Raw genomic sequence first — 27,513 nt, 5'->3', positions numbered from 1 at the left:
GCCCTGAAGACTTACAAAACTGGCTTTCCAGAAAATATTCTCTAGATGCTTTTTTTTCTAAATAGTTTAGATGCTTTTTTTTCTAAATAGTTCAGCGCTAATAGCACAGCTTACATGCTGCAAATGGAGATGTACAGACATAATATATGCAGCTACTGACAAGTAACTCATCCTAATAGAACATCTTTAATTCTGAGGGATCAAAAGACTATGTAGTCCAAACTGCTCAAATTCATCCATTTCTGTGGTGAGATGCTACACAACACACACTGTTGAAGTGCAGCCACTTCTGTGGCAAAATTCCAGAAAGTTACATACTTTTTTTTAATTTTGGATACAAATGATGATTTCACTGTAAACTGCAGAAACTTAAGTAGACTTTCTGCATATACTTGAATCTGGCCTGGACTGAAGGATAAACACTACTACTCTTGCAAAATTTTACTCGTGGAGAGATGGTAACTACTGGTCTGACATGAAGGATCTATCAGTTCATCTATGTTAGGGGTGAGATTGAAACTTGTGTGGGCATGTCTGTGCACTACTGACTTTAAAAAAAAAAAATTAAATTAAATCTTTTGAATTGGTGGAAGTTACTGTGTAATCACCTAGGTGCAGAGCTTTGTGTCTGAAGTAGGAGAAAGGAATATAAGTATCTGAATGTATTTTTCCTTCATTAAACTAATTCAGATTTGAGAAACTGAGAATGAAGAGTACAAAAACTAGTCTTCATGTTGCGATATACAAAAATAAGAGATTCTACTCTAAACCTCATATGCCTGAGCTAATTGTTAAATTGAAAATATTGTGGTGGTGAAGTAGAAAACACAAGTTATATGCTCGAGAATAGTGTTTTTGAAAAGTGTTTAGTTACCACATACACTTAAACATTTTGCACTTTAAAGAGTGCCTGCTATCTGAGAATTGCAAAGCACTTTACGAGCACTAATAATAACTCAGTCTTATAAAATTCCTGCAAAGGAGGTATTAAAACTATTGTACAGTTAGAAAAATTGAGTCAAGTGTTAAATGATTTGCCTAAGGTCACACACAAATTGGGCATACCTGCAGTAACAGGAGATATTAGAATAATTCACTACTCAATTTACATCATTCTCTATTCCTGACTCCTATTCTTCTCCTTTGTCCACAAGATCATTCTGCCTCTAGAATTGTCTTTCCTCCCACCTTTACAATTTAGATGCCACAGCTTTTCTTTCATGCAAAATAAGTCAGTCAAGTTTGAGGGTCGCCAGTGTAATGAGTTTTTGTTCTGGCCTTTCTAAAAGTCTAATTTTGGCCTGAATTTCCCATGAATAGAACATAGTTAGTTGAATAGAAATTCATCTGGGATGGTTAATGTACCTTGTTTTGCCTAAAGTGTCATAGGACCTTTAATGAGAATAAATATCCAGGGGCTTTGTTTAATTTTTTTGTGAAAGTTAGCACCTCCAAGTTTTTAATACCTATTAAGACCATTCTGGGGTATTGTTTTAGTACTATGTTAGAGAGAACAGTGCAACCACCTAAATTGTCAATCTGTTTTCTATAATTTTCCTCTCTAATTCCAAGAACTAGTTTAAAATAGCTCAATAAAAGATTATACCTTGAATGGATACAGATAAATGCAAAATCAGTTGATACTGTCTTTTTGATGCACAAAACACCATTTGGCTGTCTTATCTAATTCTGTAGATAAAATACTATTTTACTGTAAATAGCTTTAGGTTCTCAGTAGATGAAAAATGAATTTTTCTTGTGAAGTTGTAAATTCTTAATGTTAACCAGCTTTTTTAATTCCAGACAAACGAAAGAAGTCTGATGAACAGCTTATATAAACTTCATGATAGATTGGCACAAGTAGCAGGTATGTTTTTAAAATTAATATTGACTATAAGAGAATAATAATTATAAATGCAACTTAATATATATGCAGGCAGTGTTTGTGGCAATAGATAAAATCCCGGGGCCCAGATTCTTGGTTGCAAGATACAAATGATTTAACTCTGTTGAAATCACTAGGTGTTATTCATATACTGTGAATAGGGAGATTAGGAGTCCCAGTTCTAAATCACATAAGCTGCCTTTTCAAGCATGTAACCTTTTTTATCTTGACATTCTCTAAGGTTTAGTTCAGCAGGATTCAAAGATTCTGAGGCCAGAAGGGACCATTTTGATCATCTAGTCTTAACTCTGGCATAGATAGCATAGGCTGTAGAACTTCATCCAAACTAATTCATAGACCATATATTTCAGAAGAAATATCCAATCTTGATTTAAAATAGTCAGTGATAGAGAATTCTTGGTAGATTTTTTTTCCCAATGATTAATTACGCTCACTGTTAGAAATATACACCTTATTTTTGGTCTGATTACAGGGGGATAAAAATCAATGATTTTTTTTTAAATAAAAAATATTGGATTTTTATTTAAATCAGATTTTTTTAGAAGATTTTTTCCCTCAAAGCAATCTTTGAGCTATAATATATCTATCTTTAGATATCTCATCATAGAATAGGGATGATAAATTCTAATTCTGTAGTATGAGACAATATAGTCATGTAATGTTTAAGAAAACTTTTGTAAATGAGTTCCAATAGTTCATGGATTAGGGGGACCCAATCTTATGGGGTTCCAGGGGCATCTGTATAGATTATTTAGGTTAATCTTTCTGTCTACCCAGTGGGACTCAGTGCTCAGTCTAGAAGATACCATCCGAGATGCTTAGTTTTGCAGTTCTCCAACTCTGTATTTGTGTCTCCAGAGATAACATGCTTGTTAACAGCAAAAATGCTTTAAAATAAAGAATATATAAAGGTGAGAAATAACCTCAACCCTATTGTCCCTCTGCAAGTTTGTGTACACAGAGTCAATCCCTTACCTCTCTCTAAAAGTGCAAAGTTTCAGAAAGTTCAATGAAATTGTTGGGGGCGGAATAGATCTGGACAAGGAGAAGAAGTCTGGAGATAAATGTGAGAAGGGAGGGACAGGCAGTAGTAACAAAAGTAAAACTGTTTGAGCAGCGTATTCCAGAAGTCTTGAGGTCTTTCTGAGTGTAGCCTTCATTGATTTGAGATCTGCCATACCATTCTTTCACTAGAAGGGAAAACCTGTAATGGTAGCAGGCCATAAAAGAGACTCAGTTTGGGAATATTTTAATGAAATTCTTCACAGGTAGAGGAACATGTATTAAGTTTATAATAACCAACAAGAATGCACTTTTATGTAGAAATCCATGATTAAATTGAATCTTCCTGACTAGTGATTTAAATCATATCCACTCTGCGTCTGAATTTGTCTAGTTTCAACTTCTAGTCATTGGATTGTGTTATACCTTTCTCTGCTAGATTGAAGAGCCCATTATCTAATATTTGTTCTCCATGTAGATACTTATAGATGGTAATCAAATCACCCCTTAATTGTCTCCTACGACAAGTGTTTGAACTTTTTTGTGTTGGTAAGAGCTCTGGAACTGTTCCATCTATTGGCCCTTGCGGAAATAAAGCAGTCCAGTTCTATTTCAATGCCTAAATATGCTGTAATGTAGGGAAGATGGCATATTTGTTAAAAGCTAAACAAACATATGCCACTTCATTTGGAAAAGAAATTACCTGTTTTATCTGGTATACTGTGCTATATTTTTCATGCTGATGTTTAGAAACACTCTGTTAGCATTATTTGTAATGTACATAGAGAAATAGACAAGTTCATTAACAAGAAGTCTGAATTAAGAACGCTGTGTGCTAATGTAAAACCCTTTATATACATATTTTGTGACAAACTGTAAAGGAACAATTATTTCAATTACTGTTAAAATAGTTAACCATAATGACACATGAAGAAACAATGTGTGTTTTTTGTCTAGAGCAATCTAGAAGAAGCTTAAAGTTACAAAGTGAAGCTCTAAAAAATCAGAAAATGGCAAAGGTGAAGTTGTCTGAACAACTCTGGCATCTTGTGAGACTGCATTACAATACAGTATCTCATTGCTTGATTATATACTGTTTTCTCCATAGGACCCTTGCCTGTTTCAGTGCATAAACTGGATGGTGCATAGTGAAAGAGATTGCTTTTGAATTTTTTTTTATCCTCATTGTTCATTTTGTGGCCCCATGCCTTATTTACTGCACACCATCCAAACTTTAAAACGAATACAGAATTTTTTGTTGACACATCTGTGGCACCCAACATAGCATAAGTGCCTCACAAACGTTAAAAAACAAACTTTGCAGATAGCTGTATGTTATAGATGAGACTGAAAAACAGCATGATTTGTACAGGGTCACATGGGAAATCTGACAGAAGCAGCAAAAAAACAAGTTCTCTTGGATTCCAGTCCAGTGCTTTCCTCACAAGAGCATTCTTCCTCTTGCGGCAGGTCCTGTCTTGCTCACTGTACACGTACAACATCGCCAGTGACTGGATTTTAGAACAATTCGCTATTCAGTTTGCATCATTCTTTTATCAACATAATGAAGAAAGTCTTATTAGGTATTACGCTATCATAATGCATACATTCATGCACAGCCTTAAATTTGTCATTTCCTGAACTGAATGCTTCATGCTGCAGCCTCATTGATCTCTTTAGCTTTTAATAGTTTCCTAAGTTTCCTACGTTCTTTTTATATAAGATTCCATTTTCAACTATTTAAAAGACAGTAGTAGAAGGTTCTGTACTGTTAACCAGAAGGTTGGATTCTATATCATATGGAGGAAGACATGGCTCCTCCATTTGTTTGTGTAATTACACACACCCTCCCCCAAATGTATACATATATTATTACAATTGTTTGCATGTTTATCTCTCCATGTATGGAAAGGACTTCAGTCATAAATAATCTTGCAGCAGATCTTCTCTCCTTATGTAGAACCCAAAAAGACCTACTGTATCCCTATTTAGTCGTCCCTCACCCCAGTGACTTTTTGAGACTTGTTTTCTGAAAACATAATTTTTCTCTACACGGCCCTTCTTTTTATTAGACTATTCTCTGGCAGGAGCCACATCTCAAGGATTATTTGATCGCTCTACCTTGAATAGCTTTTGCATGACTGATACGTTATAAACCATTCCAGGTGTTAAACTGCTGAACTTTTCTGTGGCGAATCAAGAAGAGTTTATGCTATTGGAGATATCCTTTCCTGTTCCCTTACCTTCATTCCACTCTTGCACCTCCCCTCTCCAAAACACAGGACACAGAACAGCTGCCCACTCTAATGCCCTGTTTGGTGCACTCTGTAAGCATGAGATTTATTTAAGCTTATTAGTGCCTAGTAATGCCATTGCCTTATTGCATTGGGTCAGTACATCACACCCAGATGTGAATCAGCAGTTGATCACAAAATCCAAATTTTCCTCAAAGATTTGGATGAGCATTTGAGCCTCGTAGGTGGAACTTTTTGTTCAGATAAAGCTCTATTTAAATATTAAGTTAATCTTAATACAAACAAGAAACCAAAAATAAAATTGAAGCACAGGCCTTCAGCCTTTACTTCAACAGAAGACTATGCTAAGGCCCTGGTATTAATAGAGAATCAAAGGCCTTGTACATAAAGCTCTACTAGTAATCAGAAAGCAGTTTCCAAATTTATTTTTTTTAAAAGGAAAATGTATCAGCTCGTCATTTTGAGTAAGGAGAACTTTCTGAACCTGAGCTATAAAGTTGACTTTGAAGTATGTGATTATGTCCCTACTGAAGATTTTGAGATATGACAGAACAATCCATTTACCATCCCTTGATGGAGGAGAGGGAGAGAAATATACTGGACACTTCAGCTTGGTGAACAACTGAAAGAGAAAGCAAAAAACAAACAAACCCCCAAACCCTAAATATTTTCCTTTTAGGATTCATTTTATGCTCCTTTTATTTTTGGTGCTTGAAGCAGGCTTTGAGATTAATGGGCAATGGCTAAATAAAAGCCAGAAGAGTCAATAGCAATTTCAAATGTTTAGTCAGTGCTGAAAAGCAAATTTAACTTGGTTTATCTTTCCTCTCTAGTGAAGTACAGAGTAATCTTGATTCCTCTTGTAGACCAGAAGCGCTTGGACTTTCTGGGGAGAAAATCTTACTCATCGGCAACCCTACAGTTCTGCACTGCAAATTATTAGGCGCTGATGGCCCAAATACAACTTTACAAATCATGCAAAATTTGGCTCCTTTATTCAACATCTTTCTCCAGACCAAAGGGAACAATTTCAGGCTCCTATATCTGAGGGACAGTTATTGGCCAGGACATCTCTTTAGGCGGCACTTGATGCTGCAGATACTGCAGCCTATTCCATTTCCATAGCAGTGGTGATGTGCAGGGCATCCTCGCTATGGTTGTCTAGTTTCCCCCAGAGAAGTCCAGAATATGGTGGAGGATCTCCCGTTTAATGGTCCAAAGTTGTTCACAGAGAATATCGATGAGTTGTTGCATGCTCTTAAGACTCTAGGGCCACATTACATTTGTTAGGTATCTATACTCCTGCGAACAAAAGAAAATTTCGTAGATTGCAAACAGCTCAAAGTTTCTACCTGATGCAATTCTCTGGAATCAAGATTACTCTTTCTTTCCTCTCTAGTGAAGGACAGAGTAATCTTGATTCCTCTTTGTTCACCTCAATTTGCTGCTAGTTCCTGATCTTGAATTTTTACAAGATATAGTAGCCTATCACAAGATATACTAGCCACTCCCTTGTCTTTAGTCTGTCAGCTGCAATGATTTGCCTACCTCCTCCCCCCATTTGGGGACAAACTCTCCCAATTCCAGCAAGTATGGGGAGCCTATCACCTCAGACAAATGAGTCCTGGATATGCCACCATTGGGCTACAATCCATTTTCCCTCCCTCCCTTCTTATTCCCCATTGCTGTTCCTCAGTTGTTCCTAAGACAGGAAATAAACCCCCTTCTTCGTTTAGGAGAAATAGAGCTGGTCCCTGTTCAGCACAGGAGATGGAGCTTCTACGTGAGGTACTTTCTCATGCCAAAGAAGAGTGGAAGGTGGAGAAAAACTCCTAAGCAAATTTGTGAGGTCTCAAAAGTTCAAGATAGTGACATCTGGTATCTGTAGTTCCTTTTCTAGATTCAGGGAATTGTTTTTCAGCCCTTGACCTTCAAACATATACTTCGATATAGCAATACACCTGATACACAAAAGGTTCCTGTGTTTTGTCATAGGCCAGGATCATTCTTCTTTGAGTGCTTGTTCATGTTGATTCCATTCTAGGTGTGCACAAACCCACGTGCACAGCCATCAGAGATTTTTGTGTTTGTGGTACCCGTAGTGCCGACTGTGGCGCCCTCTGGAATGTCGCACTCATGCCATGTATATCAGGTGCTGACGGCCAGGGGTGCTGGAACAGTTTTTAAAGTGCGGTGCTGAGAGCCATTGAACCGAACTGTAAACCCTGTATATACTGGAAACCACTTCAAGCCTGCAAGTGCTGCAGCACCCCCTGCACTCCTAGTTCCAGCACCTATGCCACCGACCCTACGCCCCCTCAGTTCCTTTTTACCGCCTGTGGTGGTCAGTCGGAACGCCTCTCTTGCTTGGCAAGAGCTAGCGATTGTCTACCATTTTGAACTTCATGCCGTAAGGCCATTGTATATAGTTCACTTTGTTAGTCTTAAGTAGTTCTTAAGTAGTTAAGTGTGAGTTGGTTAGTAGTTGGGGTCCCAGTGGGACTTTGCCCCAGGCAAGGCATGCCCTGATCTCTCGGGTTCGAGCCCTGTTCAGACTGCAGCAGGCCTATGCCTGTGAACGACCCCCACAGCAGCTGCCTTAAGTGCCTGGGGGAGTCACACGTTAAGGAGCGGTGCCGGGTCTGCACTCCTGCTACATCCTAATCCCGAAGCCCAAAGGGGGGCCTCAGGCCCATCCTGGACCTGCATGGCCTCAAGAAGTTGAAGTTTCGCGTGGTTTCCCTGACCTCCATCATTCCTTCCCTGGATTTGGGGCACTGGTATGCCGCTCTCAACTTAAGTCGCTTACTTTCATGTCTCCGTGTTCTTGGGTCACAGGCGTTCCTGCGCTTCATAGTGGTAGCACATCACTTCCAGTTTAGTGTTACCCTTTGGCCTATCCTCGGCCCCCAGGGTGTTCACGAAATTCATGGCACCGGTAGTGGCTTACCTGAGACATCAAGGTGTCCAGCTCTTCCCGTATCTCAAAGACTAGCTCATCAAGGGCACGTCTCTGGGGCAGGTCCAACAGAGCCTCAACCTGGTGCGATCCATCTGCAATAAACCTGTTGTTAAACACAGAAAAGTCCATGTTAACGCTGGTCCAATGAATAGAGTTTATCGGAGCAGTTCCCAACTCCACGCGAGGCAGGGCCTTCCTTCCAAAGGCATGCTTCCAGGCCATGTTGGACTTGATTGCCCACTTAAAGAGCATCTACTTACCACAGCCCACACATGCCTGCAACTGATGGGCCACATGGCTGCATGCGCGTATGTGGTCCACTATACCCATCTTCATCTATGACCTCTGCAGGCATGGCTGGCCTCGGTCTATATTCCCAGCAGGCACGCCCTGGATTGACTGGTCATGGTGCTGAACCGCTTTTTTCATCCTCAGACTGGTGGCTGGATCCGAGTTGGTGCTGTGGAGGGTTACTTTTGTGACCCAGTCTCCGTTGCTTACCCTGGTTTTGGATGTGTAAGACCTGGGCTGGGGAGCCCATCTGGGTGAGCTCAACAACCAGGGCTGCTGGCTTCACAGCGATCTGGGCCTTCATATTAACGTCAGGGAGCTCAACACGGTTCTCCTGACCTGCCAAGCATTCTTGCCCCACCTGATGGACAGGGTGGTGCAGGTCCTGACGGACAATACAGCCGCGATGTACTACATCAACAAGCAGGGCAGAATCAGGTCTTTGGCCTTTGTCAGGAAGTGCTCAGCCTCTGGGACTCTTGTGTGCGGCATGCCATTCATCTGGTAGCCACCCACCTGCCCGGAGCCAAGAACGTCCTGGCAGATCACCTCAGCAGGATTTTCTCGTCTTGCCACGAATGGTAGCTCCATCCGGAGATGATCAGCCTGATCTTCTGCATGGCCTCAGGTGGGGGACTCCCCAGGTGGACCTGTTCATGTCCAGACAAAAAAGGAAGTGCCACGTGTTCTCTGCAGCGCAGGGACTAATCAAGTGATTTAAGTGACACTGCCCGGTTATTGCTATTCATTAGCTTTTATGATAGTGAAATTTTCAAGGAAGAATTTTTGTGTTTAACACCATTAGAAACCTATACCACATGAGAGATCATTTCTGAAAGGGTAAAAGGCTCATTCGAAAAAAAGGTTTAGATCTGCGGGAAGTAAACTTGCTTGTTACAGACTGAGAACATGACAGGGAGACAGAAGGGCATTGCTTCACATTTGGCAGTGATATGCCCTTCGTTAAACACACTTCACTACATCATTCCCCAGACTGTCCTCTGTGGTAAGTTGTCTGGGGACATGAAAAAAATGGGTATTGTGATGAGATTAGTGAACTACATATGCTCAATTTCTAGCTTGCCACCGTGTCTTTTTAAAGCTCTTTTATAAATGACCTTTTCAGCAGAGCCAGTGGTGGATTGGCCAGGGGTCCTGGCCAATTGGGGGACCCTGGAAAAATGGGCATTCCCATGCCTGGACCCGCTCCGCCTGCCCGGCGCTCCCCCGACCCCATTTCCCTGGTAGGAGCATGGGCAGAGGGGATTGCAGGCGGAAGGGATGGGGTGGGGCCCCTACTTGCTCTGGCTCAGGGCCCCACAAAAGCTTAATCTGCCTCTGAGCACGACGACATTCACTGCTTAATAGGGAGCATGTATTAGATTGTGTGTGCTTCAAAAAGAAATAGAATTTTGTTCAAACCACAAGACCAACAAGGCTTGTGAGTTCCTGGAATTTATGAATGATAGCTTATCTGTGCAATATTATTGGTCACTCAACTTGCAACTCCAAGGCCTTGCGAGCAGTGTTGGGGATCTGTTTGAAAAAGTGTGCTTCTTTCAGAGGAATCTCGTAATCTGTGAGACAGACTTAACAGGAGAGATGTTGCATTTTCCCTCATGGCGTGCTGCTACAGATGAAACGTTGATGAAAATGATGCAAGAATTCCTAAACAATCCGATCAAAAATCTTAAAATGTGATTTTGAGAATTTTAAAATTCCGAAAGATTTGCTTTAATTTGTTTGTGTTCAGTTTGTTGTCTCTGCCAATAGACCTTGCCTTTCTGAAGCAAATAACTTTCTTGATTCAATTGATGAAGGTGCCTTTCAATTACAAATTTTAAGTCTCCAGAGCTCAGATGTCTTGAAGGCAAAATTCAGTAAAGTGAGACTTTGTGATTTCTGGACTTGATATGCTTACCGGTTTCAGAATAATCAGCATCTAAACCATCTATCTTTTAACAATGTTTGGATTAATGTACCTCTGCAAATCAGGGTTTTCTACCATGAACATTATAAAAAACCAACACGGCAGTCGCCTGACAGACTGGGATCTTCACCAGTTCATGCACCTTGCACTGGCCTCCTACAAACCATTCTTCAGAAAGCTTGCCAGAGATCATTTATGTCCTCTCCCATTAGAGATTACCACAGACACAGGTGGTAATGTTGATTTATAAACTTTGTTAAAAGATAGACACTAATACTTAATGTTGCAATCAAGGTCTTTATTTATTGGCAGCTGAAGTTGTGGGATTTTTAAGTTTAAGTCAGCCTTCTGCACAAATGGCCTGCCTCTTGTCATAAAATTATCTGATTGGCCCATGGGTAGATCTAATTATTATCGCTGCCCTAATGGTACAGGTCAGATGGCAAGAATCCAGCCTCCATTTCAACCAGAGTGATCAGAAATGCCTCTCTTCATTTTCTGCCTCTCATCAGACACAGGCCTACGAAAGTCATCACAGATAATGTTGCCTGCGTGTTCAATATCAGTTGGTGGGGAGGAGTGAGAACCCTTTTCCTCTGTGCAAAGCAATAACATCATGGAACTGTCAAATAGAACATCACAGTAGAATTTCTGCAATATATTTCCCTGGCAGGCAAAATGTCTCAGCTGTCGCTTTTAGCAGGTGATTTTCATAAAAACATAAGGACAGCCATAATGGGTCAAACCAGTGACCGCAGTTATTCTAGTAGCCCCAACGTTATCAAGGTTGGCATAGTTTCCTTACCTGTTTCACCTAGCTCTTTGTCCAGCAATAAATCTTCCAATCGCTCCTTAGCTGCTCTCTCAGAGCACTGGTCGACTGCTTCATCCCAGCATTCTCCACCTCCAGGCATGGCTCCTTGATGTTTCGTGGGGTAGAGTCAGTCTGTTCTGCAGAAGTACAATAGGTATTATTAAATAGTAGGAAAGATTCTTCCAGAAATACCTTCAAAAGTGGAGAAGCTTTTAGTCGCTGGTCTGAATTCCCGAATGCTGTCGCCAGATCTGCCTTGATTCTGCTTGTTCTGGAATATCTGCTTCAATTAAAGAAAATGGGACTATCAGTACTTTCAAGGTTCATTTGGCTGCCTTAACAGCTTTTCATAGCACTATTGAGGGGTTCTCGCTGTTTGCTAACCCTACAACTGTAAGGTTCACAAAAGGTCTGGGTAATCTCGCCCACTGGTCGTCCCCCCCCCCCCCCCCCCGTTTGGGACCTTGATTTGGTTCTTAAGTCTCCATGAAGTCACCTTTTGACCAATGGCAAACTGCACCTTACTGAATTTGTCCATGAAAACAGCCTTCTTAGTGGCTATTTCATCAGCCTGCAGAATCTGAGAGTTTGGAGCTTTAATGGCAGATCCCCCTGTGATGGGTCCGTCCCCCCCACCCCAGTGTGCCACTTGGAACTGGGGTACCACTGAGCCTGCCTGTCCCACTAGCCTGGGTTCCTTTTACATTGTACTGCCGAGGCAAGTCACCCAAGCCCTCTCTCAGGCTTCAGACTGCATTTTACTAGCACACACCCAGGTAGGGACACGTCCAGCTGCAGTTTCACACAGATGCAGAGATCAGCTTTGCATGGGAAATCTCAGCTAAGGAATTGCCCAGAACTTGAGTGCACACCCCCTCTGGAGTGTAAATCCATAATTGTATCATCTTGCGCTGCACAGAGAACTATACAGTGTAAGCTCATTGAAATTCACCCCCTCTCTCAATGTGGAGGAAGATATGCACAGCTCTACCCCCCCCCCCCCCCGTTATGAATTCCACAGACTGGTTTTAGAGAAAAAAAAGCAAGTTTATTAATAACAAAAGGTAGATTTTAAGTGATTGTAAGGGATAGCAAACATATTAAAGCAGATTACTTAGCAAATAAAACAAACACTCAATCTAAGCTTAAAATACTAAAGAAACTGGTTACAAGTAGCACTCTCTCACCCTAAATGTTGGTTTAGGCAGATTGCAGAGATTTTTGAAGACCAGCTGCACTTGCCTGCAGCTTAAAACTTCAGATATTTCATTTACAGGCTAGACAACCTTCCAGCCTGGGCTCAGTCCTTCTCCCGTCCTTATCTTTGTTTGTTAGATGTTTTCACTGGGTGGGGATTCAGTGAGGAACTGACCACGATTATGTCACTCCCCTGCCTTAAATCGGTTTTACATATGGTGGGAATCTTTTGTCTTCCAGTGTGATTCCCACCCCCAGTCAGTGGAAAAGTACTAATTTTATTATGGAGTCCAGGTGACTTGATCACATGACACTGCAGCCACAACTCAGTCTGTTTGCGGTGTCCACAGGAAGGCTTTCCATGAAAGTGGGAGATTAGCACCTTCAAAGACCCATTGTTTTTCCCAATGACCCTTTCCAGCCAGCAATCTAGACTGATTACATTCTGTCTAGTGGGCATTCCCCAGGTATAAACACATTTGTAATAGGTGCATAGACAATATTCCTAACTTAAGATACAAAAATGATGCATGCATACAAATATAATCAGTAAATCATAACCTTTCCAATGATATCTCACATGACCCATCTTGCATAAAATACATCTTAGTTATGCCATAATCCTATCATAATCATATCTCTTATGAAGCATATGGGACATAGTGTCACACCCCCTTTCACAGTATTCTACAAGGACAGAGTTCCCTTATGACCACACCCCAGGTTTCTTTCTAAAGTATCTTCTGAATTTCATCCGAATGAGGTCATTTACCTACCAGTTTTCTTTCCAAAACCACATAATTCCAACCTGGAGACTGCCTTCCATACTCTAGGTGTCAGAACTGTGCTAGCCTTCTGTGTAGATAGGACTAAATCATTTGGTAAATCTCATAGCCTGCTCATTTTGTTTGCAGACAGATCTAAAGGTTCTATTTCTACCCAAAGATGATCCAAATGGATTTTGGGGTGTGTTATAGCTTGTTACAGTGCTACATTCCACCTACTGCTGGCATGTCAGCTCACTCGATTAGATCAGTCTACATCTGTGGCTCTACTTAAAGCTGTCCTGGTATCTGAGATCTGCAGAGCTGCTACATGGTCTTCGGCACGTACATTTCCAGGCATCATGCCTTAGTTGATGCCTCTAGATCTGATGTGGCAATTGGCAATGCAGTTCTTTCCACTGTGCCAGATTTGATTTTGAAGCTCCCAAGCAGTATCCCCATAAGGAGGGGGAGTCAACTGAAGTGAAGTACCCACAGGGATGCTATTTGAAGTAGAAGTTATTCACCCTGTGCAATAATGGTAGTTCAAGATGTCTGTGCCTATGGGTGCTCCAATACCCACTCTCCTTCTCCTTGGCATTGGAGAAGAAACGGAGTATGATTCACCCACAGAGCCTGATATAGCCATGGTGCAGGGCACAAGGATGTCAGCAGCACATGCGCAGGCTGAACTCAAACTGCTAATGAAAATCTACGATCAAAGGTGTGTGAAGTGCTCCCATAGAGTCACACATCTCAAAGAACTGCACAGGGTGAGTAACGTCTTTTATTCATAGTGTAAATCAGAGGTGGGCAAACTATGGCCCACGGGCCACATCCAGCCTGTGGGACCGTCCTGCCCAGCCCCTGAGCTCCCGGATGGGGAGGCTAGGCCCTTCACCCACCTCCTCTTCCCTCCCCCCCCCCCCCCCCCGCAGCTATGCTGCTGCTTGGGCAGTGTGGCTTGCGCCTGCCAACCTCCCAGGCTTTCCAATAAGCCTGTCCTGCCACTGGCATGGTAAGGGGACGGGGGGCAGGGGGAGGGTTGGGTAAAGGGCAGGAGGTCCCGGGGGGCAGTTGGGGAACAGGGGGCGGTTGGATGGGGTGGAGGTTTGGGGCGGGGACACAGTAAGGAGACAGGGAGCAGGGGGGATCCCGGGGGGCAGTTAGGAATGGGGGTCCTGGGAGGGGGCAGTCGGGACAAAGAGTGGGGGGGGTTGGATGGGGTGGGGGGTTCTGAGGGGGACAGTCAAGGGGCGGGAAGTAGGAGGGGGCGGGGGCCAGGCTGTTTGTGGAGGTATAGCCTTCCCTACCCGGCCCTCCATACCGTTTCACAACCCCCATGTGGCCCTCGGGCCAAAAAGTTTGCCCACCCCTGGTGTAAATCATCTGTTATAAGTTAACTACCATCTTTCTATACAGGTACTGCACATCCCATTGTTCGTTGATAAAGAATACTGAATCAAAACTTTCAGTAGTTTCATCCTACTTCAGTTCAACTTGATAGAAAAACTCCATTTGATTTCAGGTGGTGTGGTATCAGACACTATACAAGAAGTATCTTTCTTAAAAACCATATCCCCACTTCTTCTCCGCCAGCCACCAGTCAAAAGAGAAGAAGCCTGTAAGACATTGATAGCTTAGTGCTTAAAACACAAATTGCAAAGGCTTACAAAATCAGAGATGCAACTTCTAAATCTATAAAAGTGTATTCAATCAAATCATTGGCTACATTAGTCTGAAAAAGATCTTGCTTCACATAAATATTTCTTATTCAAATCATGATTGTGCTCTGGGACATCACTGCTGTTTAAAATCCACAACAGAGTTGGCAGACATGGTGCTATGCCTTTCTGGAATTATTTGCTTGTAGTATTTGGCTGCTAACTTGACCCACTGAGAAATTGTTTGAGCACTATTCGTTCAAACAACAATTGTATTCAGCTACTCCATTTAAATTTAAATTCTAGTTTTACCTTAAATGGTGTGTGTCTGTGTGTGTGTGTGTGTGTGTAAAAAATTAAATAGCTAACATTTCTTAGCTTTGTTACCACTTTGGGGTTTTCCATTCTGGAAAGGATTTTAGGGGGTGGAGTCTGTTCTTGGGTCAGTGAGTGTTTTGGGTTGTCTTCCTTATCTGGAGAGAGTAAACTTGCAGACATGAATACTAGCAGAAAAAAATAATTTTATTAGGTAAGGTGAAGGGGGAAAAATGCTTTCATGGGGTTGCAGTTGCCCAGCAGTTCTCTGCAAAGATGAATTCAAGGACGGATGGAGGTCAGAGATAGTCTTTTCTTCTCTTCCCGTGTGACCCCATACTGGTATGTGTATGTCAATAAACTACAAAAAGAATAGGAATACTTGTGGCACCTTAGAGACTAGCAATTTTATTAGCGCATAAGCCTACAGCCCACTTCATCGGATGCATAGAATGGAACATATAGTAAGAAAACACACACACAGAGAGAGAGAGAGAAGGTGGAAGTTGCCATACAAACTGTAAGAGTTTAATTAATGAAGATGAGCTATTATCAGCAGGAGAAAAAAACTTTTGTAGTGATGATCAAGATGGCCCACTTAGACAGTTGACAAGAAGGTGTGAGGATACTTAACTTAGGGAAATAGATTCAATATGTGTAATGACCCAGCCACTCCCAGTCTCTATTCAAACCCAAGTTAATAGTATCTAGTTTGCATAGTTGACTTCTGGGTACTCTTCTGGCTCTGTCAATCTGTTTTTTCACTTCAGCAGGTGATTATTGTAGTTTAAAGAATGCTTTGATAAAGATCTTGTAGGTGTTTGTCTCAGTCTGAGGGATTGGAGCAAATGCGGTTGTATCTTTCCATCCCACCATCAATCTCAGCCTAGACCAATCCACACAAATGGTCCATTTTCTGGACACTACTGTGCTAATAAGCGACGGTCACATAAACACCACCCTATACCAGAAACCTACTGACTGCTATACTTACCTACATGCCTCCAACTTCCATCCAGGACACACCACACTATCCATTGTCTACAGCCAAGCTCTAAGATACAACCGCATTTGCTCCAATCCCTCCGACGGAGACAAACATCTACAAGATCTCTATCAAGCATTCTTAAAACTACAGTAACCACCTGCTAAAGTGAAAAAACAGATTAACAGAGCCAGAAGAGTACCCAGAAGTCACCTACTACAGGACAGGCCCAACAAAGAAAATAACAGAACGCCACTAGTTGTCACCTTCAGCCCTCAACTAAAACCTCTCCAGCGCGTCATCAGATTTACAACCTATCCTGAAGAACGATCTCTCATAGATCTTGGGAAACAGATCAGTTCTCGCTTACAGACAACCCCCAAACCTGAAGCAAATACTCTCCAGCAACCACACAACAAAAACACTAACCCAGAAACCTATCCTTGCAACAAAGCCCGATGCCAACTCTGTCCACATATTTATTCAAGTGACACCATCATAGGACCTAATCACATTAGCCATGCCATCAGGGGCTCGTTCACCTGCACATCTACCAATGTGATATATGCCATCATGTGCCAGCAATGCCCCTCTGCCATGTACATTGGCCAAACCGGACAGTCTCTATGCAAAAGAATACAAAACAAATCTGACATCAGATATCATAATATTCAAAAACCAGTAGGAGAACACTTCAACCTCTCTGGCCACTCAATAAAGGATTTAAGAGTGGCAATTTTGCAACAGAAATGCTTCCAAAGACTCCAACGAGAAACTGCTGAGCTTGAATTAATATGCAAACTAGATACCATTAACTTGATTTTGAATAGAGACTGGGAGTGGCTGGGTCATTACATTTATTGAATCTGTTTCCCTAAGTTAAGTATCCTCACACCTTCTTGTCAACTGTCTAAATGGGCCATCTTGATCATCACCACAAAAGTTTTTTTCTTCTGATGATAATAGCTCATCTTCATTAATTAGCCTCTTACATTTTGTATGGCAACTTCCACCTTCTCTGTATGTATATATATATCTTCTTACTATATGTTCCATTCTATGCATCTGATGAAGTGGGCTGTATCCCACGAAAGCTTTATGCTCTAATAAATTTGTTTATCTCTAAGGTGCCACAAGTACTCCTGTTCTTTTTGTGGATACAGACTAACACGGCTGCTACTCTGAAACCTGTCAATAAACTACAGTTTCTCTGGATGATCAAGGAGGTGCATTTAATCTAGAAGTCTAGTTCTGGTCAAGCCTACTAATAGAATGATGGTGATGTAATTCTTGAAGCTTTTCAGACTGACTCGGGTCTGCAAGGTCTTACGACTTTCTGTTTGCACACGTCTATTATAAGGAGATAAAATAGAAAGTTTCAAATACCATTAGGTCTGTTCAAGAAGCTAGTGTGCCTTCACACATTGATTTTCTACCCTCCCCCCCCCTCACTTAAGTTTGACTCGCATTCATTTTATGATGACAGGGGCATGTGTGTCAAACGCACTCTGCATTTCTGGGGGTTCTAGATACTTCTGTTTACTAATATTTTTTTAAGGTGCGCTTATATAAGAAATTTGTAAGACCAATGTGGTAATAAGTTATTACACAAAAATGTGTTCAGAGTAAATGGCAAATCTGCTTTTACTTTACATTGGTTTGCATGTAAAGTAACCATTTTTTATCTTTAAAATATAAAACTGTATGGTATGTATGTGTATACTTTCTAGCCTTTTTCAGTGCACTGAATTTACTTCATGTACTAGATTCATTTTATGAAGGGAAATTTATAGAAACTTATGACTCTCACGATTTTGAAAGAAAAAGCCAGGAAAAATTAATTCATACATGCAAGAAGTTTCCCAGTAATTAGGCACGAAATGGAGGATTATCCAATTATTTAAGGCATCCTTTTGGGGTAGGGTTTGGAAGTGGACCAAGTGTTAACCCTTAACTGAATCAGTAATTCTTTTGTTTTGCCTCAGTCTTAATGTTTCTTTTAATAAAGTTCTGTAAACTACCTTTTATTTCACTTCTAGTTTTTAAAGGTTTTTAAGAACGTGCTTCTGCTCTTGTTTTTTGTTTCGTACCTGAAGTTCTAATCATATTTGTAGCATCACAGTTGATAGTTGTGGCAATCAGATGTTTGGGGGGGGGAAAGCATCCAGAAGTCTCTCTCCCACGTTCTTATTTTAAATACTTAGCGCCTCCAACTATTCTCTGCTTGTGTAGATTGCATTAACTGTGTAAGTTTGCACTTGTGGGCTTTTTAGTTTATATAACAAAGTAATAAATAGATTAAAAAATTTTTAAAAATTTAATTTTACCAGGAGATCATGACTGTGGCAACTCTATTCAGAGAAACCTTTCCGTCCAGGAGACAGCTGCATATTTAAAAGTAAGCGATCGGAAAAAGTATTTTTTCATTAGTTTTATCTGTTAAGGTTTGCACAAATTAACATTACCATTTGTATTTAAAAAGGTGCTTTCACATGCAGTGTAGCAGTATAATTAAAATTTAACTACTTATTGCATATCTTTTTTTGTATTTCACTGGAAATGAACATATCTTTCACACACAGCCCTTATGGTTTTTATTTTTGGGGGAAAGGGAAAAGACTGTTTTATTAAACTGCAAAATTTCTTCTGTGAATGTGAGTGTAAATGTAGAAAGTAAAGGTGCTTGTTACATCCTTTAACCTTTTCCTGTTTCATGAAATGAGCCAGAAAACCCTAGATGTCGTATGTAGAATCTTAAGAGAACATAGATTTTAAAACTGAATGGAGACGTTGCTTTATAAGCACAAATTTTGCTGTAAGCTTGTGAATTACAAAAGTGTAAAAGGACAGGTCAGAATTCAGTAGACAGTAGCATTTTGCTATTCTGTGTCTTCATGCTGTTTTCAGCTGCGTGGATGCAGAGAAGAAGCAAGAATGATCCTCTTTTCAGTGAGAGAGGATGGTCTCTAAGGATATGGCTACACTTGCAGATGTAGAGCACTTTGAGTTAAACCAGCCTTCGTAGCGTGCAGTAGGGAAAGCGCTGCAGTCTGTCCACTCTGACAGCTTCAAGTGCACTGGCATGGCCACATTTGTGGCATTTGTAGCAGCATTGGGAGCGGTGCATTATGGGCAGCTATCCGAGCATGCAGTTGACTGCAACATGCTTTTCAAATGGGGGGTGGGGTGGAGTGTGATAGGGAGTGTGTTGTGTGTATGTGGGGGGAGAGAGAGTGGGTTTTTGGGGGCTGAAAGCATGTCAGCGTGCTGTCTTGTAAGTTCAGACAGCAGCAGACCTCCCACTCCTCCCCACCTCTCTTTCTCACACACAGCATTTCACAGTAATGGCTTGCTTTGTCTCGGAGCCGGCTGTCAGAAGGGCATATCCGTATTCCTAGGCGAGTTCAAAACAATGAGAGGAGTGGCCACTTGATTTAAGGGGATTATGGGATGTTTCCAGAGGCTGATCAGAGTGCAGTAATGCAACACCTCATTCACACTGACACCCCCCAGGCATTTCAGCCACTACGCAACAAGCTTTAATCTTCTTGCTGAGGTGGAGTACCAGGAGCGCACTTGTGGTGGAATCAGAGCACTCTACGTGCCTTGCCAGTGTGGACAGGGAGTGAGCTAGGGCGCCTGGGGCTGCTTTAATGCGCTCTAACTCGCAAGTGTAGCCAAGCCCTAAGTTTACCAGGTATGTACTAGCCAACATCAGTAACAGCATGAGGCCCTTTGACAGGACTTAGAGGCAGTAGTCTCTTAGGAAACCCCACCTATATATGCATTCCCTAATAGATAAGGGGAAGAGCATAAGAGTAGAGCTGGTTGAGAAATGGAATAATTTTGTGAACATTTTTGCAAAAAAATCCAACCCTCTTTCTTTTGAAGTGTCAAATCTGTATTTTTCAACCACCTCCATGAGAGAGAGTTCATATCAAAGTGATGCATTTGGAACCTTCTGAAAGGAGAGTTTTGTCTCACTCTTCCTTTTGCTCCCAATTGGGGCAAAAATACGATTAAGTTGCTACTCATTTTAATCTCTTTTTTAAAACCAAACAATATGGTATTTGGAGGTTTTTTTTGTATTCTCATTTTAACAGCTAAACTAAATGTTGTTTACTTGGCAAAAATTACTTGTACTGTGAACAAAGGGACAATTTGAACAGCATCCCAAACATTAATGGGAAGGAGTGGAGGTGTTGCTGGTTGCACTTCTGAATGATGGGTGAAGACGGATAGCAACGTTCTGTATCTATTGGTATGCAGAGCTGGGCGTAACCTTTTGAGGGGGCTATAGAAAAAAGTGTTAACAGTAAAGGTAAGAGATAAAATGCACAGTAAAGGATTTTAGCAGAGAGGAAGTAAAGGCATTTGTTATGGTGATAAGATTTCAAATCTGTAAATGTGAGAGGCTGTAAATTGGTATACAAATTTGTCATTTTTAAATACAAGTTTCATTTACTCTTAACTCTTCCAGCCTGTAACTGGAATATAAATATAACATCTGATGTGCAGCACTTCATTAATTGTGTGCAGTGACAGAATTTTAAAGCAATGCAACACGTTCAGCAAATTAGAATCTACTCAGTGCTTTCATTCTTGGTGCGAAAATAAGTTCACACATTAACTTTTGTCCTCCTAATTTTAGGACAGTTTATATCAGTCTGATCCTTAGGTGATAGAATAAGACTTACTGTAAAATCTTTTTTCAATTTACATTTTTCAGGAAAGTAGTCCTTAAACTGTATTTCAGCTTCAGTCTGGTTGTGCAAAGGATATTTAAAGGTGAATTGTGGAGCTTACCTGCCAAAAAGTAATGAAGGCTTTCTCCTACAACAGATGATGTGAAATGATTTACAGTAGAAACATTAGTATGCTAGGAAAGGAAGGATTAATTAAAATTTTGATAGTATATTATGCATTTAAAATTTAATTAATCTTTTGTTGCAGTTTATCTTCTAGGATAAATTCTATATATAGGTTCATATCTAGTTTTGGTTTTAATTTTGCAGAATGCTGAGCTCCCCCTAGTGACTAAATGGTAGACTGTTGCTGAATGTTGTGATTCATGACTCCTTTAAAATTGAGAATGGCACACTTCTCAAGTATCTCTCAATTCAATGGATGTCATTCATTTTTAGTCCCAAAGTTACATATAATCTGCATATATTTGGTGTCCCTTTGTGTGCGTTGTTGAAACTTTATATGAAAAATAATCAGTATTGTCTACTGATCCTTCTTATATGGTATTACATAAACCTATGTGTTAGTGTTACATTCTTTAATATACCAGAATAAATCAATCTTTTACGTCTACTACTTGTTTTTGACAGAGTTTAGGTCCAGAGTATGAAAAAGTACTTAACACAGTGCTACAATGGATCATGAGTAGGGGGGAAGATGTTGGCATAAAGTAAGTGATTTTATTTCATAGGCTTTTATTTTCACAATAAGTTAATTTAGCCCTAAAACTGTTAAATGTTTTTAAATAGGTGTATTGGTAATGACCCCAGTGAGGAATTAAATAATGTAACTGATGTGAAATACCTGGAATCTACTAGACCACAGATGTCTTTCAGATGTCGTTTTCGCCGTGCATTTATTACTGTAACTCACAGATTATCAATATTGCTTTTGGGTAAGTTATTTAAATTCATCCTATTAGTGGTTGTAATTTGCAGTTAAGTGTGTGGGTGGGGACAGGGTCTAGCAATGTTTGCCTTCTAATTCTGTCTGTCATATTTCTTTGTCTGGAGTGAGTCGGCTCACAGTTTAATTGAAGTAATAAATTGATATGACTTGATTGTAATATCTGAAGTTTTTGGTACAAGTCATATACAATTACTTTTATAAACGTTTATAGGAAGGGGAAAATTTTTTTTTATCCTTGGGGCACTGATTTCTTTAAACTAACAAAAATAATATAACCTTTACAAAACATTCTGTGTAGGTGTTGATGGAGGAGAGGAGATGAGACTGTCTACACGGAGAGGATAGAGTAGAAATTCCAGAGAACCTGTATATTATTTCTGTAGAAAGCACTGAAAATAAAACCTATCCTGTACAGTAGCACTTGTGTGAAGCTTGGTTAATTAAAGCTGTTACCTGTAGATCAGATATTCTTCAATCAACGCCCCAATCGCAACCAGGTTTGACTTAGGGGTAGAAAATTAGGTCTTTAACTTTTATTTTTCTGTATGGCGCACCAGTCACTGACTCAAGGTGCGATGCAATGATTAATGCATAAATAATACAATCCCCTGTACAAACAAATTCACTGCCTAGTCAAGGTCATCCTAATTAAATATATCCCACAATAGAATAACTACGAGCTCACTTATCAACCCGTTGCATGCTCCTTATCAACAAATCTGGGCTATGACAGACTGATGCAGAACATGGGTTAGTGTAATGAATCATTAATAGAAAATGCCAGTCTGATGCCCTCCTGTTTAAACTGACAGGGCTCTTGCTCAGTTGTCACTGCTGATCTCATCAGGAGTAATTTTGCATGGAAAAGAGATTTTCTTAAGTAACTGAATCCCAGACTATATGTGATTCAATAAGCCAAAATCAGAGCCTTGAACTCGGATGCAGACTACTAGGCACAATTTTAACATTTTTACTGTGAAATCCTGCTGAATGAGCAGCCCCTAACATTCTCTGACTTGACTGTATTGAACTTTGGATGGTATTGCTAATAATAAATAGCCTCTCAGATCCTTTGCTGAAAAGGGATGGAACTACTCAAGAGCCATAGACTGGTTCCTGTGTGGACTGCACATGAATCAAAAAAGATCTCATGGTCAGTTTATCAAAAATGGCTGGAAGAACCAAAAGAATTTCCTTCAGCACTGTTTCTTCATTGCTAAGAGATCATCAACCAGTGCAATGCCTGTCCCATACTAGGGTTAAGGGGAAGAGGAATCAAAACTCCAGAAACCATCAGAAATTACCATCCATGACCTTCTCACTAAACATTCCCCCCAAAATTTGATACAGATCAATAAGAAGATTGTCCACTTCAGGAGATGACTTCTTGAGCAGAGAATTCACAATTTCATCATTGAGAATAGTGTGGCACCTTGTTTTCCTTTCTTTCTCTCCTGCCCCTTAGCTCCTTTATGCACATGGGAATGTTTGACAAGATTGTTAATGAACAGTAAGCTTAATTTCCTGACTGGTGAAGTCCAGTGGGGAAGAACCTGGGTCAAATTCTGAGTTGAACATGTTATTTACAATAACTAGAATACCAGACATTTCTGTCTGGAACTGAAGCAGAGAAGGACTTGTAGGCTTGGCAGAATTTGATACCCCCCCCCCCCGCTTTCGATATTTGTCAATGTTTGTTTATTTTTAACAATTTTTTATTTTTACAGTCGCTGGAAATAAAGGGGGTAGTACGGTTGGGGTTAGGTGTAGGGCAGTGGGGCTTCAGGGGGCTCCCAGCAATGGCAGCAAGCCTGCAGGGGATTCTTTGAATAGTTGAGGGTCCCAAGACGCCAGAGCGCAAGGTGTGAGGGAGGCTTCAGTCCTGGTTGAGCAGACACCCCTGGCTGGGACCGCAAGGAGGATATCTTGGTTGCTGGGTACTGCTGAACAGTTCCTTGTCTGGGGATAGCTCCCACACTCCTTACCTGGTGAGTGAGTTAGCGGGGCCATGACAGCAGAGCTGCAGAGGGCTGCCTGCACGGCTGCAGAGCCAGTGATGCCTGTTCCCTGCAAGTGTAAGGTATGGGCAAGGCTGTGGTCCTGGCATGGCAGAACAGACCACTGGCCAGGACTGGGAGGAGGAGTCCCAGCTGCAGGGGAGGCCATCCCACTGCTGAATGGCTAGTGCCTGGGGATGGAGCCATTCAGCAGTGAGATGGCCTCCCTTGCTGCCTGGAACTCGTCATCCTGGCCAGGAGTCTCTGCTCTGCCCCATCAGGCCCTCAGACTTCCCCACGCTTTGTGCCTGCAGGGATAGGCTGTTACCGGCCCACTGCAGCTCCACTGTCATGGGAGTGAGGGAGGTGGCCTGTGACAGTGGGGCTACAGAGGGCTCCCTGCTCTGCTGCAGTACCAGGGACACCTGATCCATATAGGCACAAACTGTGGAGGCTGCACTCCTGCTAAGCCTAAAGATTTGTCACCTCTTTGGAGATACAAAGTTAGGATCAGAATGATTTTCAGCTGTAGAAATACATGCAGTACTTCACAGCAAGGAACACTACTGAGTTGAAGCAGTCCAAGTTTATGAGAAATGAGACTTTCCCATTTTCAAACATCCTGCCTCTACTCCCAAACGCTTGCCTGTAGCCAACAGGGTAGAGTCCAAAAGCTGCAAAGCGTGTGCTTTTTAAAGTTCCACAGGCTGTCAAACTGAAGGTTTAGAGGGATATTGGCTTATGTGAAACCTCACTATTTTCATCTGTCAAGATAATCCAAATTGTATTGTACTTCATCTCAGGGAAAATTAAATGGTCTTTAGTTTACCAATAATAATAGCAAAATGTGATGCTCAGCAGGGGGAAACTGTCCTTTTAGTGATATCAATGAAGTATTTTTTAAAAAAATCTAATAACCCATTTCCTATTCAGCCCCAAACTAGCTTCTATGCTGCTTTGTTGCAAAAATGCAAAACATTAACAGTAACATGTAGTATGTACTTCTGATACATCAAGGCTTTTGCTGAATTTAACACACCAGCTAGTATGTGGTGCACGTTTAAGAATAGTTAAAGTTCTAAGTATATCTAAAAGAATATTATGAATTTTAATGCAGGTATAGGGATGGTTTGGGGAGTCTTGAACTACATGAAATATCGCTGGACAAAAGAGGAAGAGGAGACCAGGCAGATGTATGATATGGTTGTAAAGATTATAGGTATGAATTTTTAAAATATACAACAAACACTGGTTTAGAAAACCTGTACACATTTTCAAAATACGGATCCTTTCTGTATCAAGTGGCAAGTCAAATGCTCATCTTCTGCTTTTGTGTTTACTCTCTCCCCCATCTTCTGTTGCGAGTGCATTTCCTTCCCATGTTTCATTATGAGCTCAGTAGTTTAGGCATAATGCCTATTCTGTACCCAGAAGTGCTAAACCACTTTAGCCTGCGCTTTAAACCCAAGCAAACCATTGGCATAAGGTGTTCGATTTATGAATACTATACATTCTTGCAATCCTGAAGATTTGTGGTATTACCTTAAATATAGCATAGTCAAAGTTATGCTAACTGAACAATCTATTCTTAAAAATGGACATAGGGAAGGGTAGTGGATGGGTTATATAATGGTGACACAATGCTCTCCACATCCAATTTATTCTTGTAATTAAGCTAGATCTGGCCAACTTTCCTTTTAAAACTGATAAATTCAGTACTAAAGTAATCTTCAGTGGCTGTATACCAGTGAAAGAAGCCTTTTAACAGATCATTCCAAAACCAGACCAAATTTTATTTACTGAAGTTGAATATCCAGATTAACCCCTAAATATTAATTTACTACTTTTGAGGGACAGTATATACACGCAGTGTTGTTACTTGTTTAGGACAGTAGCTTCACTTTTAAAACTGTCTTGATTTAGGACTTCCTGTTAACTACAGTGGGTGATCCAAATTTTAATGGGGTTGAAGGGTAAACATAATTATATATGATATACAATATTAATGTCCATATAACTCTACCACAATCATTTGTTTTAAAAATAACTTTGTTGGGGAGGGGATAGAGTAACGTTCCATTCTTTAAAAAAAAAACCAAAAAAAACAAAAAACCCCACTTCTGTCTAAAACTTTTTTTACATATAGTTAAAAGTAACACTCAAGATTATTAAAACTCAGAACTGATTTATAGAGAATACCCCCTCCCCTTTATTCCAGGCTTATTTTTTTTACATTTGACAGCACTTTGTATACAGTCAGTTTTGCTGTTTTCCCTGTATATTCAGTTTCCCTGATTTGTCTTCCTTAGAGCTTTTTAAAAACCAAAAAGGCACGAAAGCTTATGCTCAAATACATTTGTTAGTCTCTAAGGTGCCACAAGTACTCCTTTTCTTTTTGCGAATACAGACTAACACGGCTGCTACTCTGAAACCTGAAAACTACTGATATTGGCAGGGGACTTGAAACAGCTGTTTGTACCCAGAACTGCTTCTGATTCTTTATTTTTTTTTAAAGGTGACTAAATTTGAAGTTGACTCGTAACAGTGTAGCTAATTGTTGGTTGTGGTGTTCTCAGATGTTCTAAGAAGTCACAATGAGGCATGTCAGGAGAACAAAGACTTGCAGCCATATATGCCTATTCCCCACGTGTGTGATTCCTTAATACCACCTCAGGACAGGTATGTTCAAATTATTCTGTTGAATTGCTTTAAAGGGCAGTATGTTGAGCTTACACATACATAAGTGCCTTAGTCAATAAACTAAGCTACTGAATATTTCAAATGAGTAAATGAAACCATCTAGATTAAATTGCAGGCATAAGCGATGAAAACCTTAGTTCAAGCGCTGGTCCCTATGTGTATTTTACACATGGGTACACATGTGCATCATACACCTGAGATCAGAGATATCTAGCAAGTAGTGTCCATTGGTCTGCACATCTCAGTTGTTTTCATCATGCTCTGAAGTGAGGGCATGAGGGGTGGTGCAGATCAATGCCTCTTCAATTCCTTCTTACCACCGCATGGCCAGAGTCAGAATCCTCTTTATCTAAAACTATCTTTGTCGGTCTTCTAATTTGTAAATATGTATATATTGTATATAGTTTAGTATTTAGTATTCTTAGAATTTTTAGACTTTATAGTTAGTTTAGTTCTCTCCACCTCAAGGAGTTCCTGCCCACAGAAAAGTACTATGCCCAGCATCCCAGGGTTAGAGCAGGGGCAGGAAATGCAGTTCTTTTTTCTCCATCAGCGGTGGACACCTGCACTGCCTTTACTGCTTTGGGGAGGCTCATATCACCACCAAGTGCAACATTTGTTGCTCTTTCGCTCCCTGAACCCATGAGGGATGAGAGCTGTTTGTGGAAACATCTCATGGAGAAAGCCATGAGACCTCAGTCTGACCCAGACTGGGGAGACCCTCCCCACCCCCCAAGTGCTGTGCCTCAGATGGTGAGTAGCAACCCTCTGAGCATGAATTCTGGAGCAGAGGGCAAAACCATTAAGCCTCTCATAAGAGTATGGGATATGAACATAAGCATAAGGACGTATCTCTATCTAGATCTTCCTCTGAGAGACAGGACACCTCTCTGTCCCTGTCCAAGTTGGTTGAGTGCTCATGGGTGAGTCTTAAAGAATTAAGTCTGCTTAAATCTTCCAATCAAGAAGGGAAGGTGCAATGGAAGAAGGATCCATTGCTTCCAGCTCTGGTTCCGACTCCAACTTTCAAAGGTCAAAAATCAGCACCTGCCAGCTTCAACTAGAAATTCCATGTT

General features: G+C 40.9%; 1 protein-coding gene across 3 annotated transcripts in view; it reads left to right on the top strand.

Annotated features, from left to right (window-relative positions):
* Positions 1 to 27,513, top strand: part of LEMD3 (LEM domain containing 3) — an 87,656-nt gene that overhangs the window by 46,291 nt on the left and 13,852 nt on the right. For all 3 annotated transcript variants that reach the window (XM_073327866.1, XM_073327867.1, XM_073327868.1), the window contains exons 3-8: positions 1,804 to 1,867; positions 18,416 to 18,483; positions 21,422 to 21,501; positions 21,581 to 21,726; positions 24,855 to 24,956; positions 26,314 to 26,416. In XM_073327866.1, coding sequence (XP_073183967.1) covers positions 1,804 to 1,867; positions 18,416 to 18,483; positions 21,422 to 21,501; positions 21,581 to 21,726; positions 24,855 to 24,956; positions 26,314 to 26,416 — 563 coding nt within the window. The remainder of the gene's footprint in view (positions 1 to 1,803; positions 1,868 to 18,415; positions 18,484 to 21,421; positions 21,502 to 21,580; positions 21,727 to 24,854; positions 24,957 to 26,313; positions 26,417 to 27,513) is intronic.

The sequence above is a fragment of the Lepidochelys kempii genome, chromosome 1, assembly GCF_965140265.1.
Source record: "Lepidochelys kempii isolate rLepKem1 chromosome 1, rLepKem1.hap2, whole genome shotgun sequence".
NCBI classification, from domain to species: Eukaryota; Metazoa; Chordata; order Testudines; family Cheloniidae; genus Lepidochelys; species Lepidochelys kempii.
Note: the sequence above shows the minus strand (reverse complement) of the source record. Positions and strands in the feature narration are given on the sequence as shown.